Source organism: Perissodus microlepis, chromosome 22 (assembly GCF_051167445.1).
Source record: "Perissodus microlepis isolate ML-2025 ecotype Zambia chromosome 22, ASM5116744v1, whole genome shotgun sequence".
Taxonomy (NCBI): domain Eukaryota; kingdom Metazoa; phylum Chordata; class Actinopteri; order Cichliformes; family Cichlidae; genus Perissodus; species Perissodus microlepis.
In genome coordinates this window covers 16,450,192-16,470,488 of record NC_140481.1, presented here as the reverse complement: position 1 = coordinate 16,470,488, position 20,297 = coordinate 16,450,192, and the positions used below count along the sequence as shown (strand labels likewise).

The 20,297-nt window shown below is 41.8% G+C and overlaps 1 protein-coding gene across 2 annotated transcripts in view; it reads right to left on the bottom strand.

Annotated features, from left to right (window-relative positions):
* LOC146362827 (uncharacterized) overlaps positions 1-12,527 on the bottom strand; it is a 58,685-nt gene extending 46,158 nt beyond the window's left edge. For both annotated transcript variants that reach the window (XM_084920178.1, XM_084920179.1), the window contains exon 1: positions 12,300-12,527. In XM_084920178.1, coding sequence (XP_084776304.1) covers positions 12,300-12,323 — 24 coding nt within the window. In that variant the 5' untranslated portion in view covers positions 12,324-12,527. The remainder of the gene's footprint in view (positions 1-12,299) is intronic.
* Positions 12,528-20,297: the final 7,770 nt, after the last annotated feature.

The window sequence follows — 20,297 nt, the reverse complement described above, 5'->3', positions numbered from 1 at the left end:
CACCCTTTCCTGTTATGCTGCTTCTATTCTATAACTATTTTCTGCTGTACTAACACAGGGGCATGCTAGCAATATGATACCATCTACAGTTCCACAATCACCTAATTCAATCTTAACAAAAGGGCTGTTTTAGACCAGCCTGATAATAAATACAACAACCCAGTCCTATACATTTGTTTAAGATTCACATTGAAGAACATATTGTGATAAAAAATGATCAAGAATTCTGATCAAGAGGCCAATGTCATGCCATCTAGAGTAAGTAATTGGTTACATAGCACATTTCTAGTATTTTCAGAGCCATGTACAAGTCTCAACTTTAGAGGAAAAACATTTGTCCTTAAGATATACCTGTACTTTAATGACTTTGTGCCATCAGGATTCAGAAAAATATAATTGGTTGTCATCTGAATATGATACAATTGCATATTGTCTGCAATTAAAATGTATGCAGCGCTTTCTAATAATGTTATCAAATACATACAACAACACCTTGACAACGATATAAATCACAAAAATGTAATATTTTCTGTAAAATTCTGTGAATCTCGGGCAACTCGACTTGAGTGGAGTTTTTCCAGCTGGGCGTCCTTTACCTGGAGTCGAGTGTTTTAACCGATGCATTAAAGTATACCTTTGTAGACACAAATTGTAACGGCCACCATTTTCTTTCAAAGTTTGAGTCTAAGGTTTATTTTTTAGCACCTCACGGCTGTTTTTTGCTAAATATAAGAGAAAGAGAGAACTTTAAGAAATTAATATAGCCACTACAGTGACCATCAAAATGATGAAAATTTTTTTTTTTAGCTGTAAACAGTTTATTTTACGACACCACGAAACAAACGATAGCGTAATAGGAAACGATAGACGTTTTTATATCGTCATCCGATATATATCGTTATATCAAACAGCTCTAAACATATCCATCATCCTTTGAATTCTCTCCACCGAACTCTCCTAACTGAAGTTTTTGTGGAAAATATATTATTATGTGGCAGGGCTTTTAATTAGTGACATATTAATCTAGAAGCTAATGAATGTGCAAAGCATAGGGCCTTAGAAGAAGTATTTTGATTGTAACTGGCTACGTGCCTGCACAGTCAGAACAGGATGTACTCAGGATGTGCCACATATGATCCTGGGCCTCGTAGTGAGAACAACTGGAAAAACCTGGGATCAAAGGCAGTTGATAGCTTGTTATAGAAAATTACCAAAAAAGGAACTGTATCTAACTGTAACTGACGCATGTTATGTTATCTGCTTACGCATGAAGAGGGTGAACCCTGACATATAAAACAATAGGTGGAAGTGCTTTTCTTTGAGTTCAACACGGAAGGTGCCATTGTGTAAATCTCCCATACATGTATGCTAATAAATAATTGTTGGTTAACTGGACCTGCTCTGAGTATTGGTTGTTTGTTCTCAGCCCAACATCAAAGAATTCAGGACATTTTCTACTGCCATCTGTCACTTGATCACCAGCTTTCTGACAAACAGCAAGTGAAGATGGAGAACGTCGTTTCTTAAGTTTAGACAGGTCCTCGTCAAAGATGTGCCCTCTACACCTCCAAGAACCCAGCCATTAAACTCCTAATGACCCAACAATCACTGAACTTATCCAAGATGGTGATAAGTTAGATATCAGCAGGAGGTTGAGCAGACAACTGAGCCTAGCACAAAAGGTGCTGGAGCCAGTGGCAACAAATCCCTTAGTGGCAACATGGGGATGCTAAAAGTATCACTGAATATCTGTACATATAGCCCTTTTCCACTAGCTCGTCATGGCTCGAGTAAGTTTTTAGTGTTCTCCATTAGGTGGTAGTACCTGGTACCAGGTAGGGCAGGACAATATGGCCAAAAATATTTATCACGATATATCGTTATCGCAAATTTTCAAATATATAACTGACGATATAACTGATGCGAGACAAAATGTCAACACAAAGTTTTTTTATTTGGAGCACATTTCTACAAGAAAGACAAGTTACCATATTTTTTGGGCCATAAGGTGCACCGGATTATAAGGCGAAACCAAACAGTTAGATAAGTCAAACTTTACTCAACTCATTTTCTTGCTTCCTCCACTTCTGTACCATTGACTCATTAATGCTGAATTCTCTCGCAGCTGCTCTATTCCCATGTTCTACTGTGTGACTGATAGAGTTTGAAATCCGCTTCGTAAGTATGTCTCTTAACAGGTGCCATTTTGGGGTCCTTATACACGTACAATACGGTAGAGATGGAACGATCCGATATTACGTATCGGTCCGATACTGACCTAAATTACTGGATCAGATATCGGAGAGAAATAAAAAATGTAATCCGATCCATTAAATATCAAAAAAAGCACCTCACAAAACTTGGACATGTCATAACTCAGCTCATAACCGTAGCACGTCGGAGCAGTATGCATCACGTGATAGAGCGGCTGTGGCGTGCGAGACCTGTCGGCGGTCTGGTTGAGTATTTGGAGCCTCGCTACCAAACCGGCATTTCATCTCCGAGAAAGTTATCCCAGAGAGAAGTAAAGCAAGTGTGTAAGTTCATCTCTGAATGTTAAGCTTAGCGCTGGAATGCTTTACAAAAAAATGATATATGGAGCGACTGCCTCTCTCTCTCCCGCTCCCTCTCCTGCTGCTACTTCAAACGTGAAACTGATTAATGATCAGCTGATCGGCTTTTCTGTCGCGAGTCCGTCTCTGTTGTTTGTTTATCGCCCACTTCGCGCCAGAAAGAGGAAACCAGCGGCTGAACAACAGCAGCACGTTTAAGCTTGATAATCTGTGGTTAGAATTTATTTAATATTACTTTGTACACCAGGATCTTTTTCTACGTAGCTGACGGCTGGTAACTGTGCAGGGGCGGATCTAGCAAAGTTTAGCCTGGGGGGGCCAATAGGGCATGAACGGGGAAAAGGGGGCACAAAGACATACTTTTCTTTCTTATTCTCATTTAAAATGTCTAGCTTTTAATAAATAATTATCTGAATCTTACACCCAAAGTTTTAATCTGATGTAAAATGTATGGAAGTCCATTACTGTATATAGTAACTATTAAGTCTAATATACCCTAGTAAGCTATACTACTTTTTCCTTTGGGAAGATACCATCTGTGCAGTCTGCAATTCTGTTGAAGAAAGATGTTGAATCTATTTAATTATTCTTGAAAAAAAAAAAAAAAAAAATTTTCCCCATACTGCATCAAATTAAAGTTGATTACATCGATTAAGCATCATGAGGTGGGGGTGGTTCCCTATTTTTATTTTTAGCTGGGCGATTGCAACCCTATTAGTTAGGTTCCTTACTCTTTAAAATACCAGAATAGGGAGGATGGAGTAGGTTTAAGTTTATTAGATTGATCAGTATTGCTGAACTATGAAATATTTTGGGTGCAGTGTATTTTTTGCATACAGGTATAACAGAATAGCTTTAGTGTTTGTTTTTTTTAAAACTTGAGTATGAACTTATACAAAATGCAGCAAGATATTTAAAAAACAGTTTTATTGATTAAAAAACACACTATATCGGATTCATATCGGTATCGGCCGATATCCAAATTTATGATATTGTATCGGACATAAAAAAGTGGTATCGTGCCATCTCTACAATACGGTAATATTATGTTGAAGTACAGTACTCCGCAAGGCTCCTGACTACGGGAGCCGTAATGCTCTGACAGTCTATTAAGCGGTGCGGCTTCGTAGCTTACCAAAGTCGTACTAAAACATTTTTTGACAAATTTTGACAGAGCGCCGTGCACCACATAAAGTGCTTTTGTGGCTATCTGACGGACAAAAACCAAACCAGTTCCACATCACTGAAGTTGCATGTTTTTAAAAAACAATTCTGGTTCATCAGTTTCATTCAACGATCCGCTTCCGCCCTTCTCATTCTCTGTCGCCGCTATACTTTTTCCGCCATGTGCATACGAAAACAAAGGCACTGCGCATGCGCGTTTTACCCATATTCTATCGCAATATTTAATTTTTTTTTTAAATCATTGCCTAACATTATACCGGTATTCCCGTGAATGGTATAATATGGCCCAGCCCTAGTACCCGGAACTTTGTTTTCCCTCTTTTTAAAATACCTACTCAGTTGGGGCTCCAAGCAACCCGAAAATGATGTCAGACTGCATGTCACCGATTGGCTTGTCAGTGGCAATCGCATGATGAGTTACGAAAATCAAAACACCATTTTTGAAATGCAGCAACAACGGAAATGGCTACACAAAATACAACACCGTGGTCCCCAAGTCTGAGAAAAAGCCATAAACCAAACACCTGCTATACCATTGCCTCGATGTCCTCATTTGTTGTGGCATTTGTGTTTGAGGAAGAAGCATTACTATAAATCTTACTTCATCTGCTTTGTTGTGATTTTGCCTGCAACATGGTAAGCAGTGATGAAGCCCAGACTGGGTATGCATATCCCTGTGACAGTTGCACCTCTCTGAAGGTTTTGCAATTTATGACTTTGCCCCCCCCCAAAAAAAGGGGGGGAGCCTGTGAGGCAAGTCCAAACCATAGCCTCTCCCCCGTTTTGACCAATTAGAAGCACAATTGCTTATATTAGAATATATTATCTTGTGTAACACCAAATTAGGGTAATTCTTTTTCAGGAAAATGGCTACAGCTAACTGCTTGCAGACTGTAACCTTGTCAAAGACAATTTCATTTATACCCACTGATAAGGCACATGAGGCTGCCACAGTATTCTCCTGAACAGTGTTGGGAAGGTTACTTTTAAAATGTATTCCAATACAGATTGCAGAATACATGCCCCAAAATGTATTTCGTAACATATTCAGTTACGTTACTCAATGAGAGTAACATATTCTGAACTTTGGGTTACTTAGTATATTATCATACTTTTCACAACTACATGAATGCGTTATTGCTGTTTGATTCATTACTATAACTGAAGGTTACTCGCCATACCAAAACCAACTAGATTTTTAAATCTTAATATAAAATTGGTAACAGTAGGGTGGACATTAGGTAAGGCTGCACTTTTTGCAGCGATCTCGTATAGAAAACTATTCCGCGCGTATATAAAACAGGTCCGTGGCTCCGAACCGTAGTAAAGGGACCTCTGGCTAATACGTCGGATTCTGTGTCGGGCTCGTAGCCGAAAACTAGCTTTACTTTGTTGTCTGGGTCATAGCTTACTTACAGCTGGGCTCGTCAGGCACTCTTTTTGGCTGCAGTGGTTATTATTAGATTTACATGCTTCCCTCTCCTGCTTTTGCTCGATGACAACTCGTACTTTTTGACTCTCCTTTTTCTCCCTCCCTCGCGCTCACAGACACATAACGGGTATGGCAGTCCATTGTCCCTGCAGCACGGACTACACTGCCCATGAGGCTACATTCTTTAGGGCCATGCCTGTAACACTCTGCCTATTGCCTTCATACCATTTAATTTTTATTTTTTATTTTTTTTTAAAAATAGTAATTTTAAAAAATATTTCACGTCATTATGCGGGCCGCAACATGGGCCGCGAGTTCATCACTCTCCAACCAAAACTGACTGAACCAGCCGCAAGAGAAGATCCAAACTATGCTTCACATAAACATTGTCATGAATTCCCCCTTACTTTTGCCGTTTTGCCTCCACCACGATAAAAAAAAACATATATAACAATAATAACAACAATAAATCACACTTCATGCACAGCTCTCTCTCAGTGTACTTCAAGAACAATTTCCCATCAAAAATCTGTTTTCTGTAATATTCGCTTGCTTATTACCCACCAGTCTACCGTTGTTTACAGCGCTGTCTGACGCTTTTCTTTTTTTTTGGAGGGGGGGGGGGACAGCGCTGTTGTTCTCAGCCCAACATCAAAGAATCGGGACACCTCCTAACCCCAGCCTGGTGGCCCCTCTCTCCAATCCTGTTCCTGATTCAATCTACCAAGTTAAGTTACCATGTGTCTTTTAAATCGACCATCATCCAGGTCAATTGCTATGTCTTCTGGACCAAAGTTGGCAGTTTCTTTCTGGCTCTTGTGCCTATTCTGGGTGAAAAATACTATAAAGTCAACAAGAGAAAAATGGTCTTCCTGTGCCAGCCGAAGTGTCTGCCGGTTCACTTTCCTGAAATTGGTTCTGTGCTAGCTGAGGTCGTTCTGCTCCTGAATTTGATGGACATGGTAGTCTGAAGGTGCTATGCAGACTTGCGTCGACATGTTCCCGTCTTTGGTACTTTATGATGTAGGTCTTCTCTTCAGCAGGGGGAAAAATAAAGAACCCTGTATTGGGTTAAAACCGCAAGGTAAGAAAAATAAAAAATAAAAAATAAATAAAAATCCAAATACGGCCTTCTCTTCTTGTGCATTTCTTTGATCACTGTTGGGTTTTCACTTATTTGTCTTTATGGTAAACTCTTCTATGGTCCCCCTTCTTTTTCAATCAATATTTAAACATAGCATTACCATCATAATGCTTCACTCAAAGGAGACAGACGGAGGATGCAAATATCCATCTCTGATTAGCTGAAGTATCCCTTGGGGAAGGTCACATATATAGATATCAACTGTACAGATGCACATCCGTGAGCAGATATTCCCCTGTTCTCAAGGCTGTTCTTGCAGTTATCTCCAGCTCCTTCAGAGATGACTTATATCTTACCTGTTCTTTCAGAAATGTTTTTTTCCTAAATTAGAATCCCATCTACTTAGTGATCCGACAGCTCTCCTGCCAGACAGTTTTTCCCTAAGGAACCTCTGTTCCACTGCTGCACCTTGCCACCTTCTCAACCACATGATGGGTAACATGCTTCCTGAAGGGCCCTTGAAAGGTTTCCACCTTTGGCCTTTCTTCGGGGCAATCGTCAGTTGCTGAGTCTGTCTGATCTGCCCTAGAGCTCCCAGCTGACAATTTCCTATTCCTTAACCTAGAGCTGCCCATCTAAGGCAGCTGTTCCCAAACTTCTTTTGCCCTCCTTTGTGTTTACAATAAAATCTTCTCCCCCCCCACCACCACAAACACATCCTCCAGCCACACACAAACTCAGATTCCATTGCAGTGCACCTCAAACCTTTTGTAAACAAATAAAAGTAAACTGCAATAAATTACAAGTAGCAAAACAAACAAACAAAAAAAAAACAAAAAAAACCCACAACAACAAAAAAAAATTAATTATTTCACATGTAGTTGTTTTGTTGTTGTTGTTTTTTGTTTGTTTTTTTTTTTTACCCAGCACATGATCCCGATGCAGGGGAAACCAATTCTGTCGGTGAAACCTACCATGGCACCGCTGTTGTGCAGGTGAAGCCAAAGGCAAGATATGCTTAATCATATTTTCTAGTCTTTGGCACGGAAGGAAGTTGTTTGGAAGCATTTTTGGCGATGCTTCGTCTTCTGTTTTGCATTTATGTGAGAGCCCCATCAAAAACTTGTCCATCATGCTAGCAGTGGAATACTTCGAGGACCTCCTTAATCCCACTGCTACGTCTTCCGAGGAGGAAGCAGAGTCTGGGGATGACCCGCCAATTCCCGGGGGCGAGGTCACTGAGGCAGTTAAACAACTCCTTGGTGGCAGAGCCCCTGGTGTGGATGAGGTCCGCCCCGAGTTCATGAAGGCTCTGGACGTTGTAGGGCTGTCCTGGTTGACACGCCTCCACAATGTTGTATGGAGATCAGGGGCAGTACCCCAGGACTGGCAGACCGGGGTGGTGGTCTCCATCTTTAAGAAGGGGGACCGGAGGGTGTGTTCTAACTACAGGGGTGTCTTGCCCATTGCAACGGGCCATTCGATCCCTATACAACCGTTGCAAGAGTTTGGTTCGCATTGCCGTCAATAAGTCGGACTCGTTCCCAGTGGGTGATGGGGTCCGCCAGGGCTGCCCTTTGTCACCGATTCTGTTCATAATTTTCTAGGCGCAGCCAAGTGGCAGAGGGCTTTCACTTCGGTGGCCTCAGAATCTCGTCTCTGCTTTTCGCGGATGATGTGGTTCTGTTGGCTTCATCGGGTGATGGCCTCCAGCTCGCACTGGAATGGTTCGCAGCCGAGTGTGAAGCAGCGGGAATGAGGATCAGCACGTCCAAATCTGAGGCCATGGTTCTCAGCCGGAAAAGGGTGGAGTACCCACTCCAGGTCGGGGATGAGTTCCTGCCCCAAATGGAGGAGTTCAAGTATCTCGGGGTCTTGTTCGCGAGTGATGAGAGAAGGGAGCCGGAAATCGACAGATGGATTGCACCGGTCTGTCGTGGTGAAGAGGGAGGTCGGGGGAGAGGACATTAAGCCACTTTCACTCACTGGTCACTTTTTGAACCAGACCATGCTAGTATTAGGCTGAACGCCCTTTTGCCTACAGAGCTTCCTGAAATTGTCAGAGCTTCCTGAAATTGTCATGCCATATATTCAATAAGGTACTGGAAAAATTCCTAAGAGATTTTGGTCCACATTGACATGATAGTGTCACACAGGTACTGCAGATTTATCGGCTGCACATCAAGGATGGGAATCTCCAATCCTGCTACATCGAAAATAAGCTCTGTTTGATTGAGGTCCAGTCTCTGTGGAGCCAATTTGAGTACAGTGAACTCATTGTCATGTTCAAGGAATCAGCTTGAGATGATTTCAGCTTCGTGACACGGTGCGTTATCCTGAATGGACAGCAGCAATACTCAGGTAGGCTGTGGTGGTTAAATCATGCTGAGTTGGTACTAATAAGTCCAAAGTATGCCAAGAAAATGTCCACACCCCATTACATCACCAGCAGCAGGCTGAGCTGTTGCAGCATAGTCAAGAGTCATTAGACTAGGCAATGAGTTTACAATCTTCTGTTGTCCAAGTTTGGTGAACTGAGAGGAGTGGCACCTGATGTGGTCTTCTGCTTCTGCTACCCATCTGCTTCAAGGTTCAACATGTTGTATATTCAGAGATGCTCTTCTGAAAACCTGGGTTGCAACAACTGGCTATTTGAGCCAATGTAACATTCTGGACAGTCTCCTTCAGCCTCCCATTGTAATGCTCGGCGTGAACTTCAGCAAGTAATCTTGACCATGCCTGCATGCCGCACAGCACTGAGTCGTGTCCATGAGATTGGTTAAATAAGATAGTTGCACTAACAACATTACAGTTTGGTACGGAAGCTGTTCTGCCAAAATAAAAACCCTTACTCTGTGCAATACTGTACTAACTGACACTCTGAAATCTTGTACTGCTGCTCACTCCTGACACTTTTTCACTATTTGCTGATTGACTTTTCTTCTGCTCGTCAAACACATTTCATTGCAATGTTGACCCTGTGCCAAGTATGACAGATAAAAATAAATAAAGAAAAAAAACCTAAAACTGAACATGACTGTCTGGAACATGAAAAGCATTATGTAGTATTTTTAGATGTACTTGTATGACCTGTGTGTGTAAGCGGTTCAAAGTGGTCCTCGGAGACTTCGATTTTTTTTATTCTAGCAGCTGTAGCACCCCTAGTGTTTGACAGTCGCCTAAAGAGTTAATATAAACATTTAATTCAAAGGTACATGGAAAGCTGTTACAAGGGGCACAAGTATAGAATTATGAAAGAAAAAAAAAAAAAGTATCCTTGAATCTATATTTGCTGTTGGTGGCCATCAAAGACAGACAATGACTTCACACCATTTACAAAAAAAAAAAAAAAAAAAAAAAAGCCTTAGACAGTCCAACTATCTGCACATAAGATATTGGTCAGCAGGCCGTGATTTCATACGTGTTTTTCTCAGAACATAAGCTGCTCCGGAGCAAATTACCTTCTAACGTTTAAATCTCAGTGCAAAACACTTCTTTAGGCTACGTCTACACTAATCCAGATAAATTTGCAAACTGCGTTTTTGTCTAAAAAAAAGCTCCGCGTCCACATTATCGTTTTCCAACGTTTCGAAGAGTTGTTCATCCACACTGAAACGACTGAAAACCATTACGTTCCTGCACTGCGCATGCGTGAAACGTAAGATGATTCTGCGTCATTTCCATCTGCTGTTTATTTACTTTCCAGTGCTTTGAAACTTTGCGGCATAATGTCGAGGAAAAGCACAGTTTTTTAAATGAGAGGTGGAGTTGTTGCTGCGAGTAACACAAGAGTACAAAGTTGCAAAAGCGCCATCTCAGTGTGGACAGAAGGCCAAAACTGAGAGAAAAAGATGTGGTTTCAAACAAAAACGTGTTAGTGTGGACATGGCCTTAATCTAGCCTCCAAGTGTCCAGAGCTGCGTCAGCTACTCATTTGTAATTCAAGTAGTATTTGTATTCAAGTGGATTATTTATACCTTCACAGCTGTTGCTACAAAAAAGCAACACGTGGTGGAGACACATCTGTACCACGAACTAGAGATGGGTCGGTCGTGAACGAAGCGGCTCTTAGGGACGGCTCTTTGAAGTGAACGACGGGAGCCGGCTCCTTATTGGAAGTAGTGGGGAGGGGGGAGGGTGTTCTCTCTCTTTCTCTCTCTCTCTCGCCGCATGTGAGCCAGCCTTGTGTTTACGCTGAGCAGAAGGGGGAAGGGTGCAAAAAGCCTTGTGTTTGTGCTGAGTAGAGGGGGAAGGGGCTGAGCAGAGGAGGAGGGGCAGTAGTTACACTTGCAGCAGCAGTACCACAGGAACAGAGCAGGGAGGTGAGAGAGAAAGTGAGCAGGAGACAACAAGAGACAAGATCAACACAGTCATCTCTACCCTGGCAGTTAAAATGCACCGGTTGACCCTCTGAGCCAAGAGGAATGGGAGGTACTACAGGAGGCATGCACTGTTCTGGAGCCATCTAGCAGGTCACTGTGGGGATCAGTGCAGACAGGTGAGTGTGCAAATGTTATTGCTTTATTATTATTAATAATAGTAGTTGTTTTTCTTGTTGCATTACTGGTATGAAAAGCAGATTAGACATGATCATAAAAAATAATATACTGCTGAATTTTTCTTCCCTTTGGAAAAAAAACAACAACAAAAAAAACCCCAAAAACAGCAACTACAGGAAAAGTTTTGTTTTCTTTTTTGTTGTTGTTGTTTTTGTTGTTGTTGTTGTTGTTGTTGTTTTTGTTTTGTTTGTTTGTTTTTTGGGGGGGGGGGGGGCATAATTTTGAAACTTGTTATTTACTCTTTTTCAGCCATGTCACAGCCTCCAAAATGACAGACCCTGTGCAGAGAGTCTGCAGAGAGTGACAGCTGAGCACCAAACCAGAGTAACTACAGGAAAAGTGAAAGAGTTGGTGGATGCTCTCTGTGCATCCATGGACAGAAAGTTCCACAGAATGGAATATAACACTGTTTTCTCTGAAAACACTATTCTTGATCCAAGATTCAAGAAGCTGGTCTTTACTGACAATAGAGCGGTGAATGAAGCTCTTAAGAGAATAACTGCAGCAGAAAGATCCAGCCAACCAACTCTACTGCCAGGGGACCAAGATTGAGAAGAGCCAGAAGAGGGTGAACAAAAGGAGCAACAAGCATCTGCTGTTTGGAGGTTATTTGAGCAAGTAGAGACACTACCAGAAGGAATCCCTCACCAGATGTAGTACTGGAAGTGAGATACTACACTGATGAGCCCCTTTGCCAGAGAAGTGCAGACCCACTGAGATGGTAGGACAGGGGTGGGCAACTCCAGGTCTCGAGGGCCGGTGTCCCTGCAGGTTTTAGATGTGTCCTTGAACCAACACAGCTGATTTAAATAGCTAAATTAGCTCCTCAAATGTCCTGAAGTTCTCCAGAGGCCTGGTAACGAACTAATCATTTGAGTCAGGTGTGTTGACCCAAGGTGAGATCTAAAACCTGCAGGACACCGGCCCTCGGGGCCTGGAATTGCCCACCCCTGTGGTAGGAGAACAAGGCTTCAATTTATCCAGGTCTTACATTGTGGCAACATCAGTCCCCTTTGAGAGAATCTGATCTGGTTTCTTCCTGATAGAAGAAACCGGAGCAGCTCCTCAAAGCTGAGGCACTTGGTATTTCTAAATGCCAAACTTTACCTAAATTAAAAGATCTGGATGTTCATTTATTTTTATTTACATAATAAAAAAATATATTTTTATATAATAAACTATTTTTTTTTAAAACATCTTTTTACATTACGAATTCATTTTGTGCATAATTTTATATTGTTGTTGATAATAAATTAATTAAAGCAACAAAACAACCTGAAGAGCCGCTCCGGAGCCGAAAGAGCTGGCTCTTTTTAGTGAATCGAGCCATTTAGGCCGGTTCTCAAAAAAGAGCCGGAATTCCCTCATCACTACCAGAAACCTAGGACAGCCACGAGAGAAGCCTGGTCACGACGCTCGTTATCGCCGCGATACCCTGATATTGATACAACAATCAACGCACCCACCTGGCATTTAAAGCTGCACTCCATGTTCAGTTTACTGGTGCTGTAAACCAACTAAAAACTCTTCTCTCCAGACAGGAAATGTTTAAAAAAAAAAAACCCACACAAACAGGGAAAAAAAGTCGTCATCTAAGGCATCGGCAGGCAGCTCCAATCCAGCACACGGAGCAAAGTGTTTCGCTCTAACCTGGGCTCGGCTGGCGGGAGATTGCTTTTTAAAGCAGCAGCGGTCTGACTCCTCCCTCCTCTGACGCTCAGTTCGTACCGGCAGGAAGTTGTGTGTAAAACGCGGGCATGGAGAGAGAGTGTTGTTGTCGTTCTACCGCTTTTTGTCGGAGAATTTATTAGTACTCAAGGAAAATAAAGCATTTCAAATAATGTGTCGCTCCTGTAATGAAACGAAGAAGGTGACGTACTGTGAAACCCAACACAGTGTTGTTTTATGCAGGTGACATAAACGAGGAAAATATCCGTTCATTAAAAAAAGGTAGAATATGAAAAGGTTGGAAAGCTGTGGAGGTATTTTTGCAGTGTCGCGATCCTCTCTCGATTGCTCCCGATCCTTTTAATTCTGGCACACCTTACTGCAATACAAAATCCCTTTATTACCAATGCGCATTGGGAGATCAAACACAGTACAGAGACTTGTGCAGATCTGAGGATTCGTTCCTCAGCTACTACTTTATATACTTTCTGGCTGAGTCTTAAAGACCTCACTCTTCCCAAAACACGTCAATCACGTTTCCTCCTGAATGGCGGAATGGCCCATTGTTCACTCAGTGGTGCTAATTTCAGTAAGAATGCAGATGTACTGTTTATAAGATTGGGGAAACCTGCAGTCAACTGCGACTGAAGAAGTCATTTGGATGAGTGACGAAATGTTTCTCCCAATGAAAATGCTACAACAGAACAGAATCAACTTTTTGGCATAAACATAAAACAATAACAATCTTACAAAAAACAACCTCCTATGCCTGCTGCAAATGTCATAACACCCTGATCTGAAACCACATGCTCCCTATCTTTGTTGTTATGCAGAAACTGCGATGTACCCCCTCCTTCTAACCTCACAGACAAACTCCCATCCTGTCACGTCTACTCTTAAGCACGCATCCTTATGTGCCTATTATTCTACTCTACATGAGAATACAGTAACGGTGCTCGATGTAATACTTTATCTAACTCCTACATGCGTGCTTATCAGTTTGTATCATATAATCTCTACCTTCCACCATAGTCAAGGCCTAGCTTTCTTGTTTATCTCTCCTGTCCCTCTACTTCCCTTTACATTGTTTGTGTGTGTGTGTGTGTTTGTGTGTGTGTGTTTGTGTGTGTGTGTGTGTGTGTGTGTGTGTGTGTGTGTGTGTGTGTGTGTGTGTGTGTGTGTGTGAATCTCCACATAAACAAAATGAAGAGTAAGTTGTCATCAATCCCACGCTATAGTGACCTTTGACATTGTGGACAAGAGATATTTTATTTTGTATTCTTATGGTGACAATTTATAATCAGAACTATCATTGATCAATCATTCATCATTGTCGAATCTGTTGACAGAATAATCTCTGAATTATATCTATGGTAATCTGAGCAAAATATTAATGAACAGAGAAGAAATGAACTGGACTGAGCTTTCTTTTTCTCAGCAGTGCGCACACAGCGAGAGACTTCTCTGTATGGAACGTGTAGCGACCCAAATTAAAATGTCTGTCTATTTATGAGTTTATGTCAGCATGTTAGATCAATGTCTGAATGGTGCAGTGTGCTGGAAAAAAGAAAAAACACACACAAGCTCATATTAAGCATGTGGCAGAGGGGTGCAAACATGGACGGCTCGGGATCTGGTGGCTGTTAATGTTTGCTTTGGTGTTCTTCTACGGTTCATCACCTCAAACAGGGCAGCTGTTACACAAGGATTTTTAGGTTTTAACAGTGGAGCAGTTTGTACATTCAGCTTCTTCACCTCTTTTCAGCAGAAAGTTCTACTTCAGCTTTTTTCAGCAGAAGGTTAAACTTTTTCACCTCTTTTTAGTACAAATTTCAGCTTCTTTACCCCTTTTCAACACAATTTTCAGTTTTTCACCTGTTGACAGAAAAAATTTCTGCTTCTTCACCTGTTGACAGCAAAAATTTCTGCTTCTTCACCTGTTTTCGGCAGAATTTTTAGGTTCTTCACCTCCTTTCAGCACATAGTTTTACTTCTTCTGCTGTTTTCAGCAGATTCCACTACAAGGTATTCACACTGCATTTTCACAGGAAATGCAACTTTTTCTAGTTTGTGTTAGTTCTTTTTTAGAACTAACACAAGAAGATTAGAAGATTGTGATCTTGAAATATAAAAATAAAATTATATTTGCATTTACTTTCAGTCCAGGTAGGCCAAGTATGGAGAAATGTAAGAGAAGAAAAATATCTGAATGTCACGGTCCTGGGTCATTTGACCCAGCGTTTTGTGTTTATTTTTATTATTATTATTCTGTTGTTGTCATTATGATCCTTTGTTGTTGTTTATGGTGATTATGTGCTTGGGGTTTACACCTTTTTGTTCTTAGAGGTTTGGTGTTGCACTCCCTCTGTTTTGTGTCTGCCCATGTGAGTCCAGTCTGTGCATTTCCTATTTTATTTTGATCTGTGTCTTTTGTCAGTGTGTTGCGTTTGTGCTCTCCCTGTCTCGTCAGTGTAATCAGCGCCAGCCGTGTCTCCCAGCTGTTTCCTCTTAGTCCTGTTCACCTCTTGTATTTAGTGTGAGCGTCTTTCCCTGCTTGTTGTCTCGTCGTACCATCAAGCTTCGCTGTGTGTTCCGTTAACCTGTTTGCCTGTCCGTTAGTTTATGTTTTTCCCAGTTTAGTTAGTGTCCTGTACAATCTGGCAAAAAACTGGCAATAAAGCTGTTTATTTTGAGTTCACCCTCACCTCCGTGAGTCCTGCATTTTGGGTCCATTTCCCTGCCTGCCTGCACACAGTCATGACACTGAAGACAGTACAACATTTAATGATGCCTAGGCAGATTTACTTCTGACGAGAGTGGCCTACCAGCATGCCTAATTCCGTCGATCTTCGGATCCACATATGTGAGCAGCTATTCTCCACTATGAACTATGTTACAAACAAACACCGCTCACGCCTCACAGACGACAGCTTACAGTCCTGTGTAAAGTGACTTCGTACAGCCTTGATTTGCATATGCTGTGTGCAGAGGTTCAGGAGCAGAAGTCCCATTGTAAACATATCACGGCAGACCCGACGATGTTTACATGAACATGCTCTTCAGCATGTCTTTATTGACCACTTTTCACACACACAGCCAGCTGTAGCTTTCCAGCCCACAGCCCGATGTGGTGCAATCTGTTTGCGTATAACCTGTTTTATTGTGAAAGGGGGTTCTGCGACAGGAAGTAAATAATAAAGTTCGAGTTTGAGTGGCTTTACAAGGTGTCGCTTGAATGCTTGCCTAAGAAACACAACATTGTGTCAGATAGCGCTGTTAAGCAGGCCAGCACGTGTCAAGCTGAACCTTGTGTGTAGAGCAGACAGTGTTGACATGAATGTGTTGAATGAGAACTACCCAAAGCTGTGTCAAGGATTAGGTTTAATGCAACAACTTTATACTATTAAGTTGAAACCCAATACTGTGCCTTTTTCCCTGGCCACACCAAGACGGGTCCCCATCCCTTTGTTAGGAAAGGTGAAATGGGAACTGGAAAGGATGGAGTCCATGGGAGCAATCAGCAGAGTTGAAGAACCAACAGAATGGTGTGCAGGTATGGTCCCAGTGCCAACAAAAAATTACTCTGCATATTTGTGTTGACCTCACTCACCTCAATGAAGCAGTGTGCAGAGAAAGGTACATCCTGCCTTCGGTTGAACAGACACTTGGATCCCTGGCGGGAGCAAAAGTCTTCAGTAAGTTGGATGTAAAAAGAGGCTTCTGGCAGGTTCCATTGTCACCAGAGTCAGCACACTACACAACATTCATTACCCCCTTTGCCCGCTACCACTTTAACAGATTTCCCTTCTGAATAGCCTCAGCCCCAGAACATTTTCAGCGTAGAATGTCAGTGATCCTTAATGGGCTGCCAGGAGTGGTTTGTCACATGGATGACGTCCTCAGTTGGGGACAGGATCAGCAGGAGCATAACGCCAGGCTGCACACAGTGCTCAATAAACTGCAAGAGGCCGGTGTCATACTAAACTTGGAGAAATGTGACCTGAGCAAACCGGAAGTAAAGTTCCTTGGACACATTTTGTCTGCGGAGGGAGTACAGCAAGACCCAGACAAAATTAGAGTGGTCTTAGCTATGAAAGAGCCATCAAATATCAGTGAAGTGTGCATGTTTAGCGGGATGGTTAAGTAAATTCATCCCAGGACTGGCTGAAAAAAATAAGCCCCTACGAGACCTGCTCTCGAAGAAAAATCAGTGGGTTTTGGAGCTTCGCACAGCAAAAAGCATTCATTCAGCTGAAAGGCGAACTGATGTCAACACCCATTCTCGCACTCTATGACCCAAACAAAGAGTTAAAACTGTCTGCAGATGCTTCATCCTATGGACTGGAGCAGTCCTATGTCAAAAAGAGGGAGAGCAATGGAGACCTGTGGCATACACATCTCGTTCTTTAACAGAAACGGAGCAGAGGTATGCACAGGTGGAGAAGGAGGCGCTTGGACTAACGTGGGGATGTGAAAGATTCAAAGATTTTCTCATCGGGAGACACTTCTCCTTGGAGAATGATCACAAGCCACTCATCAGTCTGCTAGGACAACAAGCTCTAACCGAGCTCGCACCCAGAATCCAGCGGTTACACCAGTGTGGAGATACAGAAATTATTTTACTGCTACAATATAACCTGCATTATTAACATTGCATTAATATTATACCCTACAGCATTGATATTGCAAAAGGACAAGCCCTCAGGGACCATCTAGGCTTGCAACTTATTGCCATGTATGGAAGGTGTTATAGAAAGAGGAACTTCTGTGTCTGTTTTTAGCCCTCTAAGATGTACCATTTACTGTAATCGATGTATTTGATCTGTAATTAACGCAAGAAGGGGCGTTAACTCTAATGTTATAAAATCATTTTCATACACCATCTCACACACTCCAGGCAAAGCACTCCTCACAGCAGACGCACTGTCACGTGCACCTGTTAACCAAGACCCCGATTCTAAGGCTACAGCTGAACTACTGAATGACACAAATATATATGTGGATGAAATAGTGAAAAGCATACCTGCTAGCTCGACATACATCACACAGTTAAAGGAACAGATTAAAACCGACAGCATATGCTCTGAAGTCATGGCCTTTTGTCACAGCAGCTGGCCAGAATACAGCCATCTCACAGGCCCAATTAACCTCCTAAGACCTGAGCTCTTCCACAGCATGCATTTTTAATTTCTCTTTGATATTTGGGCTGATTGGCACCCGATGAATGTAAAAACAAACAATTACCTGATTTTTGTTTCTAAGAAAAATAAGAGCCAGATATGAGGATATTTGTTTAAAATTTTGATAGAACAGTAGCAGTATAATGTCCTTGTCAGTGGATATCAGGCCCTTGTAGAGCAAAATTGAGTATTTTGACCTAAGCCAGGTCCTAAGAGGTTAAAGCATATTGGCCACACAGAGACACTTTAATGGTACACGACAATCTACTAATGAACTTGTGAAAAACTGCACCATATGCATCAAAGAGCGTACCAACCCAGTGGAACCTTTAATGCCAAGCGAACTCCCTGAGAGACCATGGCAAAAGGTTGGTGCAGACCTTTTTATGTTTAACAACAGCAACTATGTACTTCTGGTGGACTACTACTCTAAATTTGTGGAAATAGCCAAACTGACTCCCACAAGATTGGATGATGTTATGGTGCATCTAAAGTCAATCTGAAAGACGACCACCACTGAACAAGACACACAAGTTGAAACGTCAAGACTGGGCCAAGAAATATCTCAAGACTGATTTTGCTAAGGTTTTATGGACTGATGAAATGAGAGTGAGTCTTGATGGGCCAGATGGATGGGCCCGTGGCTGGATTGGTAAAGGGCAGAGAGCTCCAGTCCAACTCAGACGCCAGCAAGGTGGAGGTGGAGTACTGGTTTGGGCTGGTATCATCAAAGATGAGCTTGTGGGGCCTTTTCGGGTTGAGGATGGAGTCAAGCTCAACTCCCAGTCCTACTGCCAGTTTCTGGAAGACACCTTCTTCAAGCAGTGGTACAGGAAGAAGTCTGCATCCTTCAAGAAAAACATGATTTTCATGCAGGACAATGCTCCATCACACGCGTCCAAGTACTCCACAGCGTGGCTGGCAAGAAAGGGTATAAAAGAAGAAAAACTAATGACATGGCCACCTTGTTCACCTGATCTGAACCCCATTGAGAACCTGTGGTCCATCATCAAATGTGAGATTTACAAGGAGGGAAAACAGTACACCTCTCTGAACAGTGTCTGGGAGGCTGTGGTTGCTGCTGCACGCAATGTTGATGGTGAACAGATCAAAACACTGACAGAATCCATGGATGGCAGGCTTTTGAGTGTCCTTGCAAAGAAAGGTGGCTATATTGGTCGCTGATTTGTTTTTGTTTTGTTTTTGAATGTCAGAAATGTATATTTGTGAATGTGGAGATGTTATATTGGTTTCACTGGTAAAAATAAATAATTGAAATGGGTATATATTTGTTTTTTGTTAAGTTGCCTAATAATTATGCACAGTAATAGTCACCTGCACACACAGATATCCCCCTAAAATAGCTAAAACTAAAAACAAACTAAAAACTACTTCCAAAAACATTCAGCTTTGATATTAATGAGTTTTTTGGGTTCATTGAGAACATGGTTGTTGTTCAATAATAAAATTATTCCTCAAAAATACAACTTGCCTAATAATTCTGCACTCCCTGTATAAGCAACACATGTCAAAGTGTCCAAGCAGAAAATATGCAGAAATCCTACAGTTCAACGCTCTGCAAACAGCAGGCTGTTGGTGCATTACTCGGTGTGTAAGGACAGAATAACATATGATGGCCTGAACTGATTTGTTTTCCTCTGAAATGCTGTTTCTGTATCAAACTCTTGGGTCAGAGAGCATGGCTCAGTTGCTCTTATTTTTTTGCAGCACCTTTCATTCTGCATTTATTTCAAGTTCAGTTAAACTGAACGCTCTTTCGTCTCACCTGTTAGTTCCAGGACCTGCACAAGTGCTAGTTTTGGTGACGCAAAACACTCTGAAGGCACGCCTTGGTTTGAATCTAGGAGTTAAAAAGGGCTTTAAGGTGAACCAGTGTCGCAGTTTTACAGATGTTCTCAAATGATTGCCTTATGTTTCTTACTTAGACTTTTATCTTAATGTTTAATGTCAAGTTTAAATGTTTCCCTTGGGCGAGAACTGGAAGCAATTTATCAGGTTGTTATACAACAGGTGCCTGAATCGCTCTGCCCTACCTCTCCAAGTGTAGCTGGGTCAGACTCCACTGCTAAACAGCTCTTAATGGTTTTTGTACTATGTGGGGGGGAAAAATTACAAAAATTGGTAAAATATGATGTGTGACAGTAATCAGTGTCTTAGAAACACTAGCGTCACAGGAAAAGCTTTTAATGACAAGTTATGTCTAAAACCTACCTGTTAGGTCTCTTGATTTATACCGCACAAGTGTACGCCCACGCCAATGTCCTACTTTATTAACCCCATATAAAGGTCATCTTAGTGGGTTGTTAGGCCATAATGTATATGTATCATTATATATGGATACTTTGTGAATATAAATTAAATGTTAATGTCCCAAAATTAAAATATGATGCTTGTATAAGATTGCACAAGTGCATAACTGCTAAAAATGGGTCATTTTAGTTTATTTGGTAGTTGATTACTTGGCAATGTGATGATAAGACTCTTCAAGGGCCTAAGATGTACCTGTGCACCAAATTTGGTTGCTAAGTTCCAGATCATGTAGGATGAGTTTGCAGACAAACAGATTTTGTGTATTGTAACGAGATACTTGCACCT